The sequence below is a fragment of the Neophocaena asiaeorientalis genome, unplaced genomic scaffold (genome assembly GCF_003031525.2).
Source record: "Neophocaena asiaeorientalis asiaeorientalis breed wild unplaced genomic scaffold, Neophocaena_asiaeorientalis_V1.1 scaffold82, whole genome shotgun sequence".
In the NCBI taxonomy this organism is placed as follows: Eukaryota; Metazoa; Chordata; class Mammalia; order Artiodactyla; family Phocoenidae; genus Neophocaena; species Neophocaena asiaeorientalis.
In genome coordinates, this window is record NW_020173068.1 from 4,835,177 (window position 1) to 4,856,855 (window position 21,679).

The window sequence follows — 21,679 nt, forward strand, 5'->3', positions numbered from 1 at the left end:
ACGAAGCGGGGCCTCATTTCGTCACTTAGTCGCTTGACCTGGCTTCACCCTCCGTCCAGGGAATAGCCTTGGTTACCTGTTCTCTGGTGGCCTCTTCCCCCCGTCTCCAAGGGTGCCAGGCCTTTGACCCATGTCCCCCCTGGTGCCTAGTTCTGTTCATGGGCTGGGGTTTGAGTGGTGCGAGAAGTGGGAACGACTTCCAGACGGGCCAAAGCCTGCACGTCACCACAAGCACCGCGCCCAGGAGATGCGCTGGACGGGAGCGGGTGACAGGGCTGAGGTGGAGAGAGGCAGGGATTTGCAGAATCTGCCGCTCCAGAGCCAGAGCCCAGGCCAGACAGTCCCCTGCAACCTTGAAAACGCTCTGCTGAGGGAGAGAAGCCAGACGCCACAGGACAAATACTGTGTGATTCCACATGGATGGAACATCTAGAACAGGCACATTCACAGAGACAGAAAGTAGAAGAGGGCTTCCCTGGTGGCGCAGTGGTTGAGAATCCGCCTGCCAATGCAGGGGACACGGGTTCGATCCCTGGTCCAGGAAGATCCCACATGCCGCAGAGCAACTAAGCCTGCGCCACAACTACTGAGCCTGCACTCTAGGGCCCACAACAAGGGAAGCCACCACAATGAGAAGCCCGCGCACCACAACGAAGAGTAGTCCCCGCTCGCCACAACTAGAGAAAGCCAGTTCGCAGCAATGAAGACACAACGCAGCCAAAAATAAATAAATAAATAAATTTTAAAAAAAGAAAGAAAGCAGAAGAGAGGTTACCGGGGACGGGTGTCTGAGAATGGGAAGTTACTGCTTCACGGGTCCACAGTTTCTGTTCGGCGTGATGGAAATGTTTTGGAAACAGACAGTGGTGATGATTGCCCAGTGGTGTGACTGTAATTAACACTGAGTTGTACACTTAAAAATTATTAAAATGGCACATTTTGTGTTGTAAATATTTTGTCACAAAAAAGAAAAAAGGCAAAAAAAACCCCCAATAAAGATGTATTTACAAAAACCAATAAAGGTGTATTAAAAAAAAAAAAAAAAAAAACAATAAGGATGGGAAAAAAAGGTAAGAAAAAAGGCCCCTGCAAACAAGGGGGAGAAACTACCCAAAGGGCACCGGGCAGTTCCTACTTGGCGCAGATAGGAACAGCCCTGCAGAAAACAGGGTCCATGCGCCTTGGGGTTGTGTCCTTCTGGTGACTGTACAGCTTGAATAACATTTCTTATCAAGTTTCATAAAAATGCAGAGCTTTGTTTTGCTTTTTTTTTTTTTTTCCCTTTGGGCCGCGCCATGCGACTTGTGGGATTTTAGCTCCCTGACCAGGGATCAAACCCAGTCCCCCTCAGTGAAAGCGGTGAGTCCTAACCACTGGACCACCAGGGAATTCCTTGTTTTGCTTTTTAAAGCTATGTTGTCTTACGCAGAATTTCTGTTTGTCCAGGAGGAGGTAAATGTCACTAATAGAATGTCTCAGAAACTGGCTTGGAATGGGCCAAACCTTTCTTTTTCTTAAGGGATTTCCTCTTGGTCTGTGGCACAGGGCTTCTCTAACACCAGTGCACACTGGCCCCTCTGGCACAGGTGCCCAGTGCTGTGGGGAAACTAAAATGCATTTTTGTGACCTGGGGTCCTCTTCTTCTTGCCGCCCCACCATCAACCCAGACGTGACCTCTTTCAACCCAGGGGCGTGCTGGGACCTGGCCTCCGCGGCTCCATGAGGTTGGATACAATATGTGAGGCAGACATTGATGTCACTCAAAAGAGCCGTGGTTCCTGTTTTGGAATGTGGGTCTTCAGATGGAGGATTCTGCCATTTCCATTTCATTTCCTCAAAGACGTGGTTGTCTGCTGAAAAGCTGTTAGACAACATGGTAGATGAGAAGGGACCCCCACCCTAAGGGTCGCCGGTCAGAGACTCAAATGAAGACTTCATCAGCCGCCATGGCGACGCTCTGTGTTTTGTTGTCCATGGAGGCCGGACACTGTGTTCCTTTATTGATGGTCACCCGTGTCCTGCCTGAAAGCCGTGACTACTTACGAAAAGGTAACTTTAAAAAAGCCAGGTATAGCTAGGTTTAGGAGAAAACCCACAATGGCTGGGAAGGCACTCTTGGGGGGTGGGTGAGGGGGGTCTTCCTTGGCCTGTTCCCTCCACAGCAGGTCCACCGATCAGAAACTACTTCCAGTGCCCGGAGGTGAGCCAGGAGAGCTCGGGAAGAGGAGGCCGGATGCCCTCGTCTGGGGAAGCAGGGACATCCCGGGCACACACACAAGTCCATCCGAGATCGGTGTGCAGTGAAATGTTTGCATCTGCGGTTCCGGAAGTGAGGGTTCTGTCGGTGAGGCGGGACCTTGGCGGGCGGGACACATTCCAGGTGAGGGAACATGCCAGGGAGCTGGCTGTGGGAGGCCAGAGCTCGGCCACACCACAGCAAGAAGACAGGCAGGCAGGGTTTTCGGCAGTGGGAAGCCAAATGGTCCCAGGGGTGGTAAGTGCCACACACGAAGATGAACAGCTTACTAGGAAAGAGCTAAGGAGCAGGGCCAGTGGGGGCTGCATGGAGTCCGGTGCTCGTGGCGGGATGGGGGATGAGCTAAGGTAGACACACGAACAAGGAAGAAGTGGCTTCCCTGGGCTCTGATGGGCAGGCCAGGTCCCCGCTGTGGTCAACAAATCCAGTGGCCATGCCTGAGCCACTACAAGTAACCTGAGACCACGGGTGAGTTAGGAGCTAGGAAGGGTCACGGAGCTGAAATAACCCAGTAGGTTGTTGGTGAGAGAAGCAGAGAAACCACACAAAGAAATGTTTCGACACCTTTTTGCCAAGAAAAACTGAAACCAGCCCAAGCACTAGTCCTAGTTTTACAGGCCTTGAAAATAACCAGCGATGTAGAGGTTCTCTCAGGGCCAAGCCGAGAGCTGATCACAGCTGGGCTCCAGTGACATTTGCCAATCAATGCAAATTCCAGCTGAGGTGGTGGCCCGGATGCTCCAGGTGGAACACAAGGTGGCAATTCTCATGAGTTTCCCCCTACAGGATGGAAGAACTCCTCCGTCCAGAGACATCTGTAGCTGCTGGATGCCAGGGTGAGACCTCTCGGGGTCAGAGCTGGGGGCTGAAGGACGTGTGCATGATGAAGGCCTGGCACAGAGGAGCCTCGGGAGCGGCCAGCCTGCCGTGGGGCTCAGATTTGGAACTAGAGAAGCCAGGCCTGGGGCTGGCTCAGATGAAAAAACCTCTCTCCCAGGGAAGTGAATCAATAGGTCAGCAAGTCTTCAAGGAGCACTGGCATATGTGCATTCAGGATGGGGATGGCGGGGGGAAGGGCGTAGGGACCGTTCCTGTGCTCAGCAGGGCAGGACTGATGGCGAGTCCATTAGCGCTCCAAGGACGAAGAGCTCACAGGGCTGTGAAGTAGCTCCAGGCAGCCTTGTGGAGGGGGGATCTCAACAGGACTTCCATTCAATCACTCAAGATGACAGCCACTGAGCCCTGCCAGAGCGCCACGCAGACCCTCCTGCGTGGTGCTCCCAAGGACTCCGTGGGGTGGGTGCTCGTGTTAATAACCCCACTTTACAGATGAGGCAGCCACACGTGGGGAGGCTACGCAACCTCCCCAGGTCGTATAGCGAGTGAGTATGAGAGCCGAGAGAGGACAGGCCAGAACAGGAGAGACTGCAAGGGCAGAGGAATGAGCTGGGATGGGGTCACATGGGGCACGACAGGAAGGGGGGATCTGGAGGCGCCAGGCAGGGAGGGGGTTGGAAACCACAGAGGAATCTGGGCCTGGCTGCAAAGGCGCTGCCACCTGAGTGGACGGCTCTCGCTGAGGAAGGGACCCTTCAGTAGGTGACTGGCGTTGCCCACTGCTAACTCCTAGTCTGCAGCCATGCAAATGGTATTTCATCACATCAAAGAAACGTGAAACGTGCCCCCGAGGCCCCTCACCCCTGCAGCCAGAGCTGGGCCCAGGGCACACCCACTTCTCATCTCTGCCTCCTCCAGTCCAGACTCAGGGGCTGGTGGAAGAGGAGAGTGGAGCCAGCAGGCCCTGGAATCTCCCATCCTTGGACTTCCTGATCCTCGGCAGCCTCCTTGATGCTTCCTTTCTTTCTTTATAACATGAGGCCAGGAAGCGAGGCGTCCTCCCAGCAGCCCCTCGAGAAGGCTCCATCCTGTTCCCCGTCTCCCTCCGGCCCCACCTTCCTGGGACAGGAACCTGGGGCCTGCCTCTGGGCCTTGGGGCAGGCTCTGATTTCCCGGAGGGCGGGCGAGGGAGGAGGGAAGGCTGGCAGAGCAGGGGTGCCTATGAAAGAGCGGTCGGAGCAGCTGACCACATCCAGAGGGGCCAGCATGGCAGGCGGAGACAGGATCTCCAGGCTCTCAGCTGGGGCAGGAGAAGGGAGAACCTGACAGCTGGTGAGGGTGGTCCAGGCGCTAGTGCCTCTGGCCATCAAGCAGACAGGGGAGCCTTTCAGCCTCTAAGGCTCTCCACTGGCAGCCTCCAGAAACCAAACCCTTCCCTTTTGCCCAGCGGCCAGGTTGTGGACCCAGGGTGCTCACCTGGGTGGGTGACTGACCGTGCATCTCCCCGTGGGACACCTGGACATTGGCTGTCTTGTGCCTGGGTGGTACAACAACATGGCGGTAGGGTGGGGGACAGGCTGATGCTCCCTAGGCACCCACGGCGCCAGGCGCCTGGCAGAATGGGCTCATTTAATTCAATTGCATCCTCATGAAAATCCTGAGACAGGGGAATTCCCTGGTGGTCCAGTGTTTAGGACTTGGGCTTTCACTGCCATGCGTCTGGGTTCAATCCCTGGGGATTGGGGAACTAAGATCCTGCAAGCTGCGTGGCGTGGACAAAAAAAAAAGAGAGGGAAGCATTACTCCCATTTGTTGATGGGAAGGTAAGTTCTCCTGCCTTCTGGGGACCTCGGACAAGTGATTTCACCCTACCACCTCTCTGTGCCTCCTTTCCTTAGCTGTAAACAGGGACAGAGCCCTCACAGGATCATAGGAGCTGTTATGAGCAGCTGATGTTCAGAGAGGTCCCTGAACCTGCTGAGGGACACACAGCAGGGAGCAGGGCGGCATACCCAGGCCTGCCAGACCCCAAGCCCACTTTCTGAGACACTGAGGTCACACAGTCTCCTGCTCCCTCAGCATCTCCTCCTCTCCCTGCACGGGAAGCTCCACTCCTGGGGACAGGGAAGTGGCACTCTGCCCGAGGACAGGCAAGGATGGGCACGGCGCAGCCTTACTCTGCCTGCCCTCTGTCTCGCTGGCGCAAGCCCCTGGACAGAGAGGCTCCAGCACAGAACCCGTGAAGCTGGCGCGTGTGCTCTCTGCCTCTCCCCTTCCCTTGGTCCCCCCTCCCTCCCCCTGGAGACCTTGCTGCCTCTACTGGGGAGTCGGAGACGTGAGGATGTCCTCCACACCAGCATGGAGAAGGGAGCAGAATAGAGCCTGCAGACGCCCCAGAGCAGCCCACAAACACAGCCCCTCTTGGCCTGCCTTTGTTTCCCCCAGGTTCTGCATCTGACTTTGCCAGTTGCTATGGAAACGATTAGGCCAGCGCTGAAGGGGACAGGCGAATGGGCGGGCAGGGACCAAGCAGCCACCACCAGAGCCCGCGTCCCTGGGACCCAGACCCGGGCAGGGTGGGGAAGGCAGCAGGGAAAGCCTCCTGGCCCATTGGCAGGTACCAAGTGCTGTCTTGGTGCAGGGGTTGCAGCTGCTCAGCGGGGGCCAGGCCACGTGGGGCAGGGGCCTCACTCAGGCCCCACACGTTATCACAGGAACTGCCACAGCCATGGCTCACTCCTCCTGCATGGGAGCCCAGTGCCAGGTACAGGGATTAATTCTCGTATTTCATCAGAACCCTGCCCCCCCGCCACCAGATAGGTGCCATTATTAACTCCATTTCACAGACGAGGAAACTGAGGCTCACAGAGGTGAAGTCACTTGTTCAGAACACATGGCTGCTGAGCGGCAGAGCTGGGATCCGAACCCACCCAGTGCGGCCCTGGAGCCCCTGCTCTTAAACCAGGAACGCAGCACTTATGAGGGATTAACTAGATTAATTCCTGTCCCTCATACTCTAGTGGTCATCCAATGAGCTCAGTGAAGTGGCCATGGCCTAACAGCCCCCAAGGACAGGAAAGCCTCTGGGTTTGGTGAGGTGGCTGCTGTCCGAAGTCGTATCAGGGACTACCAACCAGGAGGAAAACCTCACTCAACACCTATGCTCCAATTCCTTTGCTGTCGTCGGGCCTCGTTGTTGGTTTTTCCACGTATCTGGTGGATGCCACTTGGGCACCACCTGAGTAAATGGCTCACCCTTCATTCCGAGTCTGTTCCCATCCTCAGGCAAATGCCCACCGACCTCAGCAACCTTTGCGGGCCTGATGCCTAGAAGCCCTGCTAAGTCACCCACCGGGGCATCATTTCTCAGTGCTGAGTTCTAGTCACACCAGCCAAACATAACGGCCTGTCTCGCTATGCCAAGGCCACCTGCGAACAGATGGTCCAGACTTACTGGAGGCCTCTGGGATGTTCAGGTAGAGGCTGTGGGAGACTGAAGCGGGGATCCTTGCTGCATCTCACTGGGCAGGGTAGAGCTGGAGAGCCTGGATGTCGGTCTAAGGGACCACCTTCGGCGGATCACAAGTACTCTGGGCATTTTCAATTCTAACGAATCCCCACAGATCTCCTGGGTGTGCACTGGGGGTGGGGGGCAGGGGACAAATACTTAGGGAGGCCTGCTAATGGCAGGTGGGTGCACGCAGTGGGGGGTGTCCTGTCCTCAGAGAGTGTACCGTCGGGTCAGTGAGACCAGATCCATGTGCACACCGCCTGGGGTGAGATCTGGGAGGCAAGTACTGCAGAGCTTAGGGAACGGGGCGAGGTGGCCATTTCCATCTGGAACCTCGGTGGGAGAGGAGAGTCTTGAAGGGCAGTAGGAATGCGCTATTAGTTTTTAAGTGAAACTTGACATTTAAAAAAAAGTTTTAAAAACAACAAACCTAAAATGAGGCTCTCTGGGCAGCTCCATGGACCCACACTGGCCTCTGGGGATTGTGACAACTGCTGGCCATGCACTTTTCTGTCCGTGCCAGCAAAGGGCAGGCCCTCCTGGGGGAGAGCCCCTCCCCGCAGAGCCTCCCCTGAGGCCCCAGCACGCCCACCTCCTCCCCTACCTTTGGGCTCCAGGCCGTTGGAATTAAAGTGCATCCTCTTCTGACACTCCGTGCAGCTCATCAGGAACCGGGTCACAGCCTCTCGCGGAAGGAAGGCGTAGGTCTCGGCAATCTGGGGGAGGGAGAGAGGTTTGCTGTTACATGGACCCGTGGGGAGGTGGCTTGGTCACCGGCTCACCAAGGGCTGTGCTTTGGTGGCAGGCACTTCGCCCTTGCCAGCAAGGGCAGGGATTTGAGGAGCAAGGAGCAGATGTCTTAGAGTCTCAGCCATGGAAATGAGTCAGTACTTTTGCAGAATACCAGCAGTTGTAAATTTTTAAATTAAAGAAGCTTAAAAATTGAATAAGTAAAACAATGAAACATCATCTAGTCTTTAACCTATGTTCTCATGAGTTGGGAATATTCCTCTCAACATACCATTGCTACTACTGAAAGATGACTTGATAAGCATTGGTCTAGGGTAGGAGGAGACAACCTCCACAATTCGAGATGAAGAAACTGAGCCTCACTTACAAAGCTACTGGCTCCGGGCCTATAAATGGAACCCAAAGCTCTACAAGCTATTCCTTGATCTACTCACAGATCAAGAGAGCTGTGAAAGGCTGATGCCAAGTGGTTCGATTTTTCAAATTGGACAGACTCTTAGGGACCCCCTTGTTCCAGGTGAGTTTATGAGGCCCAGAGAGGTGAACCAATTCGCCCAAGATCACACAGCTCCTTAGAGCAATGCCAGACTAGAACCCAAGCTCCAGGTCACGCCCCACAGCTGTCTCCAGGGGGCCTCCCCTAGCTAGGGAGAAAGAGTAAGCAGTGTGGGAGGGAAGGTGAAAGAGATGGGAGGCGACACAAGAAAGAGACTGGGTGGGGGAGTGGGGAAGAGCGGGGTGTGGGCGCAGAAGCTCAGTCCTCTCCTCTTGTTCTGGGTTTTGAGAAACCCACTGGTCCTGGTTTGGCTGCCTGAGGGGCCCAGAGGGACCTCTTGGACCCGGGTTTCCTGGCTGAGGCCGGTGGCTGCCCAGTTGCTGGTTTTCACCTTTCCCAGAACCCAGGCCCTTCCGCTCCTCTCCACTAAGGGGCAGCACCACCCTAGCATTCCGCCGTTCTCGCCGCAGCCCAGTCGGGAAAGTTGGCCAAGGGTGCTGGTCAGCCCACAGGAGGAGGGGCTGCTCTCCAGGACACACCTGGTCTGCTCCTGCGGGGTGGACACGTGCCCAGCCCCATCTCTGTGGTGGCTAGGAAGCAGGGCGGGGTGAGGCAGAGTGGATGGGGTTGGGGGGTGCCAGGGGGCCCCCCCGGCTGCGGCCAGGCCGTCAGAGGACCAGCTTAGGCTGTGCTGTCTGCGGAGCTCCAGGGGCCGCTCCTGCCAGGGGGCCGGCTACAAATGCAGAGTTGATCTTGGTGACACAATTGTTATTTCTCAGCTGATTTGATGCTCTGCGGAGCAGGCAGGCTCCTTGATGAGTTATCTCCCTTCCAAATTCCCCGTCTGATTGCCTTCCTCTGGAGGTCAGGGACAAGGGCAAAGCCCTGCTCTCTGATTGGAGCTGGTGGATGGGAGGGCGTGAGGGCCGAGGCACGGGGGCTCTCCTGCCACGCATGCGGACATCTTCATCCCCAGCCAGGGGCTGCCTGGTAGTCTTAGGGGTGGCAGGTCCCTCTTGGGCCTGCGGGGTTGGGAGGGATGGGTCCTGCTGAGGGGCTGACGGCTGCAGGAGTCAACGGGCAAGAGGGGAGGATGCCCGCTGTGCCAAGCAGAGGGCCAAGGCTCAGCTGGGCCAGCAGACGACCTCCTAGGTGCCCGAGGTGTGGCCTCTCTGGTCAGGCCCCAGAAGAGCTGAGGTGAGGGCGTGGAGGAGGAGGGTTGCAGTCTGCTGGGAAAGGAAGGGTGACACCATGGGGAAAGAAGCCCTACTTTACTACCCGGAGCTCACCGGTCGCCGGGCAGAGACAGAGTTTCTGCAGGGCTCAGGGAGAGCCTTCCTGGGTGGGCTGCTCTGCTGAGGGCTGCCTGTGGCATAGGCAGAGGCCCTGCTTGCCGCCTGGCCCACTGCGGGCACAGGGACAGTTACGAGACAGCGTCCTGCCCAGGGCCCGGAGTGGCAGCCCCAGCTCTCCCGGCCTTGGCAGAGACCCAGCAGTATGCAAAGGCTGGCCGGAGTGCCACGGGGAGGTGGCGCACCGGGCACACGCCTTCTGGCCCTGGGTCCCATGGATGGGCAGGTGGGCTAGACCAAAGGCGGGTGAGTAAGAAGTCCTTGGAGCTCTCCGAGGGCCTGGGAGGGAAGCCCTGCCCTGCGTGGCTGGAATGTCTGCAGCCTCGCTAAGAGCTCCCCGGGGGGCCAGTGAAGTGCAGAGCCCAGCTCCACGCTGTTGCAGGGACCCGGATGGAGGACGATGCCTTCCCCCACTGGGGCCTTCAATCTCCTGTGGGCATCTTTTGGTTTATGCTCCTGCCTTGTCCACATGAGAAATGGGACCTCCATTTGTTTGACTGCACAGATGCCCAAGGCCACAGGACCCACAGGAGGAGCTGAAACAAGGAGGACCATCCCAGCTGATGCCCTGGTCAGTAGGATGGTGGTTTTCAGATAGTTTTAGAGCTACAGACAGTGTTCTGGAAATAGACTCTTATCCTGAAGCCCAGAACATGACACAGATAAAGATGGAGCTGTTGCATTTAAGAGGGGAAGCTCCAGGACCCCTGTCCCCGCCCAGCTACCCTTGGAGGCCCTGGACTGTCTGTTGCCTCGCTCTCAGGCCTCCTGCCTGGACACCGAAACACATACATGAATGTGCCTTTTACGTTTTTCTTAGTAGTAAAAACTGAGTGAGATTTCACTGGCAGGGAGAGCAGAAGCTATTTGCAGAGTTGCTGACTTGCAAGGCCCCATTTTCGGTCCCCAACTCAGAGGTCAACAAAGACAGATGAGGCCAATTGGGGGGATTTGCACCACTTTACAAGATCCTCCTTCTGCCCTGCGGGTGGATTAGCACGTGCTGGGCCTGCAGCAGCTGCTGACCACATCTGGCCCCAGCTCCAAAGTGGTCTGGGCAGCCAGATCGGGACTCCAGAACCCGATCTAGCCTACTAGCACCCTGGGAAAGAGGAAGGAAGCAAAGGGGATCACCCTAATTCAGATGGGTGCAGACACCAGAAACGCCCCTTGAAGAAGGACCAGTCCTCTATGTGGCTTCAGCGAACTTTGTAGAACCCACACCCCTGCCTTGGCAAGACTCCCTGGGATCCTCTGGACCTCAGGTCACGCTGCGTCAGAGGCAAAGTAAGGCAGGGGCTTCTTGCCCAAGATGGGACTCCCCTGTATTGTCCGTCGTAAACAGCCATCTACCCCTGGCTCAGAGACCTCCAGTTTCACAAAAGCTCATTACCTGCCCTCTCTGATCCCTAGAAAGTCCTTTGCCCACTGAAGAATGCACCTCCTTTAATGCCCTGAACAAGCCCGCCCATCTCCCTTCCAGTCTCTGGCTCCCTCAGGCACCCCAGGCCTGTAAGAATCTGGAAGGTCCCAGGTGTCCCCAGAGACAGCAAGGCAGTCCCAGGATTCACATTTGGTAAAGCACACACAGGCAGGTCCAAAAACCCCTCCTAAGGGCCTGATGCAAAGCCCGCAGCGCCAGGCTGTGCCTCTCTGCACCCATCAGCACGGAGCTTCCTTTTGGGGGGGGGGGTCTCTTTCCACAGGCATGGATGGGGCTGAAGAGCTAGGCTTAGGCTGAGGAAAATGGGAGCAGGTGAAAAGAGGAGGACAAAAGCATGCGGGCACCACCCCATCCCCCCAAAAGGAAAAGGGTGGCAATGAGAAGGGTGACAGATGGAGAAGAGGGGGGAAGGGAGAGGAGGCACACAGGGGAGGAAGGGGGTACGGCAGCCCCCCTGGCCTCACACCCACTGCAGGAGGGCCTGGCCTGCTCCCTCAGCCCTGGCCCTGCTGCTGAAATTCCAGCTCTGCACGCAGCCCAGCTGGCTTGCTGCCAGTCATGTGCCAGCTCCAGGCTGGGCAGCGGGAAGTGGGGCACGCGGCGGGCATATGGACGAGAAGCCAGGAAGCGCAGAGCCAAGGGCTGGACGTCCGCTTGGCCCAGAGACGCAGAGCCTGGCGGGTGCAGCCAGCCCCGCCCTCTCCGCAGCACAGAGCTCGAAGACCCCAGCCTTCGTAAACACCCAGGAAGTGCCCAAGGGCGAGACTTGGGGCTGGGCACCCAGGGGACCAGGGAAATCATGAGGTCTGGTTGGTACAAGCAAGTCAGCAGACCCCACTAGCTGGCCATAGGAGGTTTGTAGAGAGGTGGCATGTGTGGTGGTCAGGGTGTGGGCTCTGGGACAGCTGCCTGGCTCTGAACATCAGCTGGATGACCTCAAGGCAGGTTTATTCATCTCTCTGAGCCTCACTTTCCTCATCTGTAAAATGGGGGTACAGCAGCACCTGCTTCATCCGTGTGATGGCTCAGAGAGCTGGTGCAGGGGACGTGCTGAGCGCAGAGCCTGGCACATGCCGGCTCCCAGCAAGGCAAATTCAATGCTGAGAAAGTGTGTGGGGTCGCATCAGTACCAAGGGGCCCACACAGGCCCCAGCTCGGGTATCCCTCCCTCCATATATGACCCTCCGGTGGAAATACCCTCAGAACTCCCTTCCCACAAGCCGCTGCCCAACGCACAAGTGCTGAGAAGCAGTAGAGGTCGGGGCAGATAGGACAATCATCTCCTGCCTCCCTCAGCCCGACCCCTCATCTCTCTGAGGTCCTTGTCATGCGGGTCCATCCTTAAGACTCATTTAGAGCAAAGGCCATCTTCTGAGGACAAGGACAAACCAGATTATTGGATTTTTTTTAAAAAAATCAGGCCATATGGGGAAATTATAGACTTATACAGGCCACCTCCGCTGCACTCCAAGGCTATTTATAAAAGAACTTGGAGGGTTCGCATCCGCTTTGGGTGAGGTAGCCCCATCACAGACGGGCAGGTCTCTAGGAAGCCAGAGAGAAAGTCAACACAGAGCTGACTGCCACTTCAGTGCTGTGTGACCTTAGAGCGGTAGCCTACCTCTCTGGGTCTCAGTTTCCTCAACTGTGAAGTGGGCCACAGCACCTCTGTCACAGGACTGCTGTGAGGCTTGAATGAACATAAAATGCTTGGCTTTACTGGTTTAGTGGTGGGTGCCAGACAAGTGGTTCAGAGCTGTTCATGAGCCATGGCAATGGGGGTCAATGGGGGTGGGGGCACGACCAGAACCCAGGCAGGCCCCTCCTGCTCTGGCCACCATCCCCTCCACTGCCCGGTGTGTGATGTTTCCCACCCTAGGTTGCCGCCTCTGCTCTCTTCTGCCTACCCAAAGTTTAGACTGCTAGCTCACCTGCCACCTTCTCCATGAAGTCCCCCTGGCTTAGCACTGAAAGTTGGTGTCTGGAGGGCCCTTTGCTGAACGACCAGGCGTACCTGGGTTCTTGTTCCCTCGAAGCTAGTCTTGGACACATTTCTGTTTCTCGTATCTTGGTTTTGCTCTCAGCCTCCCCACCCCAAATTGAACTGTGCTTTCCTAGAGGGTGGGGCCCACGTCCTCAGACTTCCCCTGGGGAACTACCAGCACTGACTTCACAGGGTCGTAGGGGGCTGAATGAACTCACACATAGGGAGTATTCAGGACAGGCCTGGCACACAGTAAATGCCATGGAAGCATTTGCTCTGATGATTATTATCATCTAGCCACCCCACCCCCAACTGCGGCCCCAGGCTGGGGCTGGGGGGATGGAGTGAAGCAGAAACCAGGAAGAGGAGGGCTTTCCTCCTTCCCTCATCCCTCTCCTTCCCTCCCTCTCACTCCCTTCAACCTGCTTCTCCTTTGTGCTCAGACCACAGAGCCCGCCCCCTCGCCCCATGAGCCATCTCTGGCTGCCATGCCCTTGCCCTGTGCCCCCCTGGGTCCCCAAAGGCTGTTTCATCACGCCTCAGCTCCCTGCCCCACCCCCCTGCCCAACATGTGCGGATCCCATGGCCTCCTGCCAAGGCCTGGGGCTGCCAGCAGAGGCAAAGAGACAGAAATCTCACCGCTCGGTAGGTTTTCTTCTGCCCAGCGTGCTTGGGGGCTTTGCCTGGCTCCGCTGAGCTCTCCACATGCATCGAGTAGATGATGTCAAAGAAATCTTCCACCACAGCGACCCGCTTCAGAGAGATGCCCTCCGGCTCCGACAGGCCATCTGCCCCCTGCGACAGGGTGGACAAGCTGTGTTAGTGTCAGGGATGATGGCAGGGTGAGAGCTGGGCCCTGTGGCTGGGCAGTGGGTCAGGGGCAGGGACACCGCTGCTCGCTGACCCCGTAAGGCCTCCGATGGTAGGTCTGGGGGGCTGGGGGAGAGGAGCCTGCTGAGAGGGCCGCAGGGAGGGGGCTTCCAGAGTCAAGGGTGGCTGCTGCTACTAAATCTGCCAGAAACAATGGGCAGAGAAAAACAACAAATTAAAAAACCAAGAGCCACCATGTTCACAATTTCAGACAGATTGTGCCAGACTCAGAAGGGAGCTTTCGAATCACACACTATGCCAAGACCATCCTGGAAGTCTCTGGGGAGGGGGGCGGTGCTAAATAGATGCGGCTCCATCAAGAGCTCCCCAATTAGCAGTAACCTTTCGCTGTGGTCCTGGGCTAGGGTCCCAGGGAAACGGCTCGGATCACCTGGGTGACTCCTGCCTCGCCCTGGCCTTTCAGAAAAGCTTTTCACCGCTGCCCACCTCCCCGCTCCAGCAGCTGAGCGCCAGCAACGGCACCCGGGCTCTTTGTGTGTGGAGATGTAGAGAATGACAGACACAAGGCCACGTGGAAGTGGCAGGGCCACATGAGTGGGGTGGCCGTGGACCCCCCGAGCCTCTTATTGGGCTGGCACGAGTGCTGTCAGCTGGCCCCAAAAAGGTGTGCCAGGATCTCAGGGACACTGGGCTTTCAGCCATCATCTCCCTAAGTGGAGACTTGGAGGGCTCTGGGGGTTTCAAAGAGGAAGAGCAAGCAGTGTTTGGGAGGGGGGATTTGGGAAAAAGGAGGCAGGCTCTTCTCTACAAGAGCTCAAGACACAAATCTCCAATAGAATTCTTTCCCAAAGGATCCCACTCAAGAATGTTGGCTCTTTGGAGGGCGAAAGGGGGTGTCCTTCTGGGGGCTCACAGCTGTCTCCCCTGCACAGAGCACAATGCCTGGCACACAGTAGGCTCAATAAACAGCTGCTGAATGACTGGGTGGTTGTAAGCGGCAGCCAGGCAGGGTAGTTTAGACACACACTTCTCCAGTTTCAATGGGGCCCCATCATTTACGTGGCTGTGTGACCCTGAGCAGGTATTTTGCTTTTCTGAGCCTCAGGTCCTTTACCTAGAGGCTGGGCATAACGGAAGCACCTTTCCCATAAGCTGCAGAGAGGAGTAAATGAAATGTGTGCGCGGCACTTAGCACCAAGCCTGGCCACAGAAACTGCTGGATAAATATTGTCATTAAGAAGTGCTTTGCCAATTGCCAAGCTTCCCCCAGCCAGGACGGGGCTGAACGTCGCGACAAGCCTGGGAGACCGTTAGGGTCAGGACCTGCCTGTGGGATGGTGGCTGGTAAGGGTCAGAGCTGGCTCAGGACTTTGGTCTTTGTCGTCCGGGGAGAATCGAGGGCATGCTGAATGGGACACTCACTCACAATACATTCTGGGCACAGGCAGGGTTTGCTTTTATCCAGCAATTTTCTCAACGTGCCATGATAGGATAGCAGGGCTATCTCTTTGCCAGTGGCCCACTTGAGAGCAGGTGGAAAGGAAGGGCATCTGGGACGTAGGGACCAAACCCTAGGGCTAGTGGGCAGTGTCCATGAGTGATGACCCTGGGTGGTGACCTCACTGGCCCTGCATCCACTGCAATGGGGACTTCTCAGCAGGTACCTGCTCTGTGTGTGTGTGTGTGTGTGTGTGTGTGTGTGTGTTCGCGCGCCTGTGTAGGAAGAGTAGCTTGCTGGTCCTGACTGCTTGCTGTGAGACTGTAGGCAAACTCTTCAACCTCCCTGAGCTTCACTTACGAGATGAGCTGTAAAATTCCATGACTGCTATTCTTAAACCCTCTCAGAAGTTACTGTTATCTCTGTCTTGAGGGTATCGGAAGTCCCCCTCTGAAGTCCTGGGCTCATCAGTGACTAATTCATTAGCTGACTTGTGACTACCAGCATTTTGGAGATCTTCAAATACTGCCGTGACAGAGATGCATGGGACAAATATTATGACAGGTCAGTTACAATACACTTCTAACCAGAGGTTCACATTGACGACAACAAACAAAAGAAACTTAAGAATGAAAATACAACTGGGTTTCTATTTCTTGAGCGGGGGTGGGTTCAGTTTATAAAAAGCCATTGATCTGAACACTTAAAATCTGTGTACTTTTCTGTGTGTCTGTTAAACTTAATTTTAAAAGGTATATTTTTTAAAAGTATAATGGGGTGGGTAGTTCCAGATTTCAATAATCTGAGTCCCAGAGGCATAATGATGGGTTTCGCTGCTTACAAGTGAATAGACCTCTCTGCTCATAAAATTGTTTCAGGCCAGAACACAGATACTTCTGGAAAAAGTTGATAAAATCTGATGAGAAGGAAAAGAGGAAAAAGACAATCTGATGAAAGATAATATTTTAGATAGGTGAGATGGAAAGTGCCCCCTAACCAGCTTGGTGACCTTGGACAGGTCACTTCTTCACGTCTTAAAACTCAGTTTCCTGGGCTTCCCTGGTGGCGGAGTGGTTAAGAATCCACCTGCCAATGCAGGGGACATGGGTTCGAGCCCTGGTCCGGGAAGATCCCACATGCCACGGAGCAACTAAGTCCGTGCACCACAACTACTGAGCACTCTAGAGTCTGCGAGCCACAACTACTGAAGCCTGCACGCCTAGAGCCCGTGCTCCGCAACGAGAGAAGCCACCGCAGTGAGAAGCCCGCGTGCCGCAACTAAGAGTAGCCCCCGCTCACTGCAACTAGAGAAAGCCCGTGCACAGCAACGAAAACCCAATGCAACCAAAAATAAATTAATTAATTAAAAAAAAAAAAAACTCAGTTTCCTCTCACCTGTAAAATGAACCTAAAAAGTCCTAGTTGGATGTTCCAAGGCTCAGGTAAGAATGTAAGTCAGGCATCTGCCACATAGATCCATTCAGGTTACAGAAGGGGTCCCCCGAGGTAATAACCACCATCAGAAGGCATGCAGAATCTTATGCAAAGTAACATGCTAATAAGGCTGTCACAAATACTTGGAATAAGCTTCCCTAAAGTCAAGGTATAGCTAACGAACTCAGATTAAACAGCAGAACACACTGCCCAGTGCCTGACCTGCCTCGGTCCCAGCCTCCCACCTCCATTCACAGGCAGGCGCGGGGAACCAACAGCTTTGTACCTGGCCCAACGTTGACCATAAAATTAACCCAGAGAAACTATTCAGGGATGCTCCCTCTTTAAAAATGGATTGTCGGGGCTTCCCTGGTGGCGCAGTGGTTGAGAGTCCGCCTGCCGATGCAGGGGACACGGGTTCGTGCCCTGGTCCGGGAAGACCCCACATGCCGCGGAGCGGCTGGGCCCGTGAGCCATGGCTGCTGAGCCTGCGCGTCCGGAGCCTGTGCTCCGCAGCGGGAGAGGCCACAGAAGTGAGAGGCCCGCTTACCGCAAAAACAAACAAACAAAAAATGGATTGTCCTCTCCTGTGCTGTTCAAACCTGGGTCCTGTAATCGGTCTGTCTCAACTGCAGAGATGTACACGGGAAAGGAGACGGCCCGTAGCAACCAGAATTCAAACCACACAAGGTCTGCAGAGCCACACCTTGAACTGTCCTCTGGTGAGCTGTGGCCACCTGGACACCATGTGTACTACACCTGAGGGTGGAACACCAGGATATCTGTGTGGCCTTCAAGGAGAACCCTGGGAAGAGAACAAAGGGATCGCACAGCAGTCACGTGCCACAGACAGCTCTGCCATGCCCTGCATCCACAGAGATAATAACTTTCATGCTAAATGCTGCAGGAAAGGCATGCCTTTCCTAGCCGAGAATCCAGACGCAGTACTACAACGCTTGAGCTGCTAATTAGGGAGTGGACAGCACCTTCCGCATAGCCTTGGGATGCCTCTGCCAACACCTCTGCTTTGTACCCAAGTTAGCTTAGTCTGATCCACAGCCCTAAGCAAGCTGGGCCCTGGGTTGACAAAGGAAGCTCACTTCATTTACAGGCTGCATAAAGAGTGGGGCTGGAGCCTCTTGGCTATTCCCCACTTCCTGGGAACGCCAACCAGGAGTGATGGAATGGAACCCAGCAGCACCGCATGGGAAAAGCCATGAAAAACACATGGTCAGGGCTTCCCTGGTGGCGCAGTGGTTGAGAGTCCGCCTGCCGATGCAGGGGACACGGGTTCGTGCCCCTGTCTGGGAAAATCCCACATGCCGCGGAGCGGCTGGGCCCGTGAGCCATGGCCGCTGAGCCTGCGCGTCCGGAGCCTGTGCTCTGCAACGGGAGAGGCCACAACAGTGAGAGGCCTGCGAATCGCAAAAAAAAAAAAACACACAAAAAAGCACGTGGTCAGTTGTGCAGGACCGACCTCTGGGGCCTTCCTGTGTGGGGAAGAATATTGCCATGGTAACTTACTACATCCTTCTGAAACAGCTAACTCCAAAACAGCCAGCCAGACTTGGGCCAACAAAACCAGACATGGCAATAGTCGTTAAAAATTCATGGAGCGGGACTTCCCTGGTGGCGCAGAGGTTAAGAATCTGCCTGTCAATGCAGGGGATACAGGTTCGAGCCCTGGTCTGGGAAGATCCCACATGCCGCGGAGCAACTAAGCCCGTGCACCGCAACTACTGAGCCTGCGCTCCAGAGCCCGCTTGCCTATAGCCCATGCTCCGCGACGAGAAGCCACAGCAATGAGAAGTCCGCACACAGCAACGAAGAGTAGCCCCTGCTCGCCACGACTAAAGAAAGTCAGCACGCAGCAACAGACCCAACACGGCCAAAAAAAAAAAAAAAATTCATGGAGCTACAAACTTTCTTGGTTATTACCATCTTCCTTAAAACCAGCCCATCTGGGTTCCAAACTAAAGACCAGGTTGCAAGTCATTGAGGAAACCACCAAATGTCTACTTAAGCAAGGCCGGTATCTCAGAATATTTATAACAATGGTTCGCAAAGTGTGGTCCCTAGGCATCACCCGTGAACTTGTTAGAAATGCAGTTCTCAGGTTCCACCTCAGACCTACCAAATCTGACACTCTGAGGATTTTAATAGACCCCCCAGATGATTCTAATGCATGACAGATTTGGGGAACTGCTGGTTAGAATGTCTCTGTGATTGAGACAGGGAGGTAACTAGTAAGGAAACTGGCATTGGATAATGAATATAAACATGTTCTGGGACTTCCCTGGTGGTCCAGTGGTTAAGACTCCACGTTTCCAGTGCTGGGGGCCCGAGTTCGATCCCTGGTCAGGGAACTAGATCCCGCATGCCGCAACTAAAAATTCCGCATGCCACAATGAAGATCCCGCAGGTGGCACAGCCAAATAAATATTTTTTTTAAAAAAAAGAATAAACATGTTCCGTGCTGCCAGGCCTAATATATTATTATTTTCTTCTCCAGTGAAGGCCCATTTTCCTAATGGTGGGAAGAAAAGAATCTCATTGGACAACATTAGTATGAATTCAAAACACCTACCCAGAGGCTTAATGTGGCTAATGGATAGAAAGAGCGGGAGTGCCCAGCGTCCTGACATCTGATTTTTAAGTCCTCCCTGGCAAAATTAATTAATACCTAAGCAGGTCATCCCTTGACGGGTCTTTTTCTGGCTTCCTCAGTTTCCTCAAATGATCTGAATGCCCGGCACAAAGGGGACTGCTGTGCCCAGGGCTGCAAACCTAGGAGAGAGATGAGCATATCTTCCCAGGCCCCTGCCTGGGTGGCCTCGCGGGCTGTTGTTGGGAGTCATCTCTCAGGTGAGCTCCTGAATCTGACTGAGTCTTGCCTGTCTTCCCACTAAGCCAATTAAACGGACTCCTGCCCTTGATGGCAGGTGAGGTCCAATTGCTAATGGATTGCAGTTCTGTCATCTCCACTGGAACTTCAAAGTCACTTGCTGGTAATAAGTTATACACTTATCAAAGTGGGCTCACCGTTTCAGGCCACCGGGGTGCCGTTTAGTGCACCACCATCACTATAGTAGTGGCATGTGCCTTCCAGCAACGAAGTGTCCATGATTAAGAGAATGAGGCTAAACAGTGGGGACATTTCTCAACTGGGTTCCTAAGGTAGAGGAAGAAACCATGCAAACAGTCCTTAGGATGAGCCCTTTTGGTGCAGCTCTAGACAAAGAGTAAAAACCAACGAGCTGCCCTGGTGGCACAGTGGTTAAGAATCCGCCTGCCAATGCAGGAGACACGAGTTCGAGCCCTGGTCTGGGAGGATCCCACATGCCTCGGAGCAGCAAAGCCCATGTGCCACAACTACTGAGCCTGCGCTCTGGAGCCCGAGAGCCACAACTACTGAGCCCGTGTGCCACAACTAGTGAGCCCACGTGCTGCAACTACTGAAGCCCGTGCGCCTGGAGCCTGTGCTCCTCAACGGGAGAGGCCACCGCAATGAGAAGCACACACACCGCAACGAAGAGTAGCCCCCGCTCGTCGCAACTAGAGAAAGCCCGCGCACGGCAACAAAGACCCAACGCAGCCAAAAATAAATACATTTCAAAAAAAAATCAACGAGATTGCTGTCAGAGGAGAAAGTCAGTGAGCAGAACCCACCCCTGGGGAAACACACCTTTGGCTGCCACTTGTTTGGGAGCCCAGGACTTCAGGAGGTTGATTGCACAGACAAGTGTGAAGATGCTGCCCCATCCCATCAGGGCCAGCCAGATTACAGGCAAAAGCTACTGCAAACGCTATTAGCCGCGTGTTCTTCCCAACTTCTGGAACTGTGGCCATTCCTCCCGTGCCCCAAACCACACTTTAATCAATTCAGGCAGGACCAAGGTCTTGGAAACGGGGGTAGTAGTTTTTGGGGGGTTCCCACTAAGTCTCATTCCAACTACTGGTAGGGCTGAAAGAAGACCCAAGGGGAGAAGTCAGCTTCCTGCAAAGGGTCCTCAGAGGGAAAGGAAAATGGTGGAGATGAAATTTAAAAAGCAAACTAAATGGAGAGAATGAAAAGAACAGAAAACCAGAATGAAGACCGTCACCCAAATATCCAGAAATTCTTTCCTCAGAATCTCCAAGAGAAGCCGGTCACAGTTTGCAAAGGGCACTCAGATGACTGAGAGGGGCCGTTACTTTAATGGGACAAGGACAGTATTTGAATTTCTCTCCATTATGAACACTACTTACTGCAGACTGGAAACCAAAACCAAAAGCAAGAAAACTCCAAGATAAAGATTCACAGCAGAATTTTCGGACCCATGGTTGCACTGAGCTCTGTAGGCCTGGATGGGGTGGAGGGATGAGACCTCCCCCCGCATAAATAAATAAATACAAAAACAAGGCGTGGAGGACCTAATGTTGCCTCTTCTCCACCCCTGCGCACAATCTCCAACTGTTAGTGCAGAGCCGCCACCGCATCGCACCTGCCATCTGGAACAGGCCTCATATATTCCAAGGCTTCCTTTCTGCTTCGCTGAACCTCCATCTTCTTTCAAATCACGCCGGGGACCGAAATGCACACGCCTGGGCCACAGGGCAAGGTGCTGGGGATCAGCCCCCAAACAACAGCACTACCTTTGAGGGATGCCACCCTTCAAGCAGCTCTGAATGTTTTTCTTTTTCCTTTTTATTTTCTTTTTGGTTTTGTTAACTGTGGGATGTCTGGAAAGGGTGAACGGGGAAGGAGTGGGAAGAGAAAGGGGTGTAGTGGGCCAACGTGTCCCCCTCTTGGCGCAATGACCCCGGTTTAAGGGATGGAGGGAGGGAGTAGCTAAGGCACTCTCAAGCAGGATAGGGTAGGGCCTGGGGGATAGGAATTCTGGCCTGGGCGTGCCAGGAGGGCGCAGGTGCTCTAAGGTTAAGTCACAGGCCTGAGGACAATGAGCCCTGACCCTGGGCCTCAGTTTCCTCCTGTGCAGAGATGACACGATACGCGCAGTGCCTTTCGCCACCTCACAGGAAGGTTGTGGGGACCCAAAGGATGCACAAATAGCCCCCACCCTGGGCGAGATATCCATAAATAACCGCGGTCACCGCTACTATGGAGGGGCGCGCTCCAGGATTCTGGGCACCCGCCTCCCTCGAGCGCCGCGGCCAAGGGCAAGGGAGTGGGGTCGCTGAGGTGGGGGTGAGGCGGAAGGGGGCGGCCCTGAGCCATGCAGACCCAGCGGGCGGGTCCTTTCGGGGCCACGGCGGGCGGCCGGGGCGCGCTAACGAGCGGGGCCCCAGGTGCGGGCCCCACCCCAGACTTGGGGGGAGGAGGAGGGGCTGGAGGGGGAGGGGAA

The 21,679-nt window shown here is 55.0% G+C and overlaps 1 protein-coding gene across 3 annotated transcripts in view; it reads right to left on the reverse strand.

The window, feature by feature from the left end:
• Nucleotides 1-21,679, reverse strand: part of NOL4L (nucleolar protein 4 like) — an 85,694-nt gene that overhangs the window by 63,691 nt on the left and 324 nt on the right. For all 3 annotated transcript variants that reach the window (XR_003003006.1, XM_024742961.1, XM_024742960.1), the window contains exons 2-3: nucleotides 13,271-13,426; nucleotides 7,210-7,321 (exon numbers count right to left, since the gene is read on the reverse strand). Coding sequence is in view for 2 of the 3 variants with exons in the window: in XM_024742961.1 (XP_024598729.1) it covers nucleotides 7,210-7,321; nucleotides 13,271-13,342 (184 nt within the window). In the remaining variant the exon portion in view is untranslated. The remainder of the gene's footprint in view (nucleotides 1-7,209; nucleotides 7,322-13,270; nucleotides 13,427-21,679) is intronic.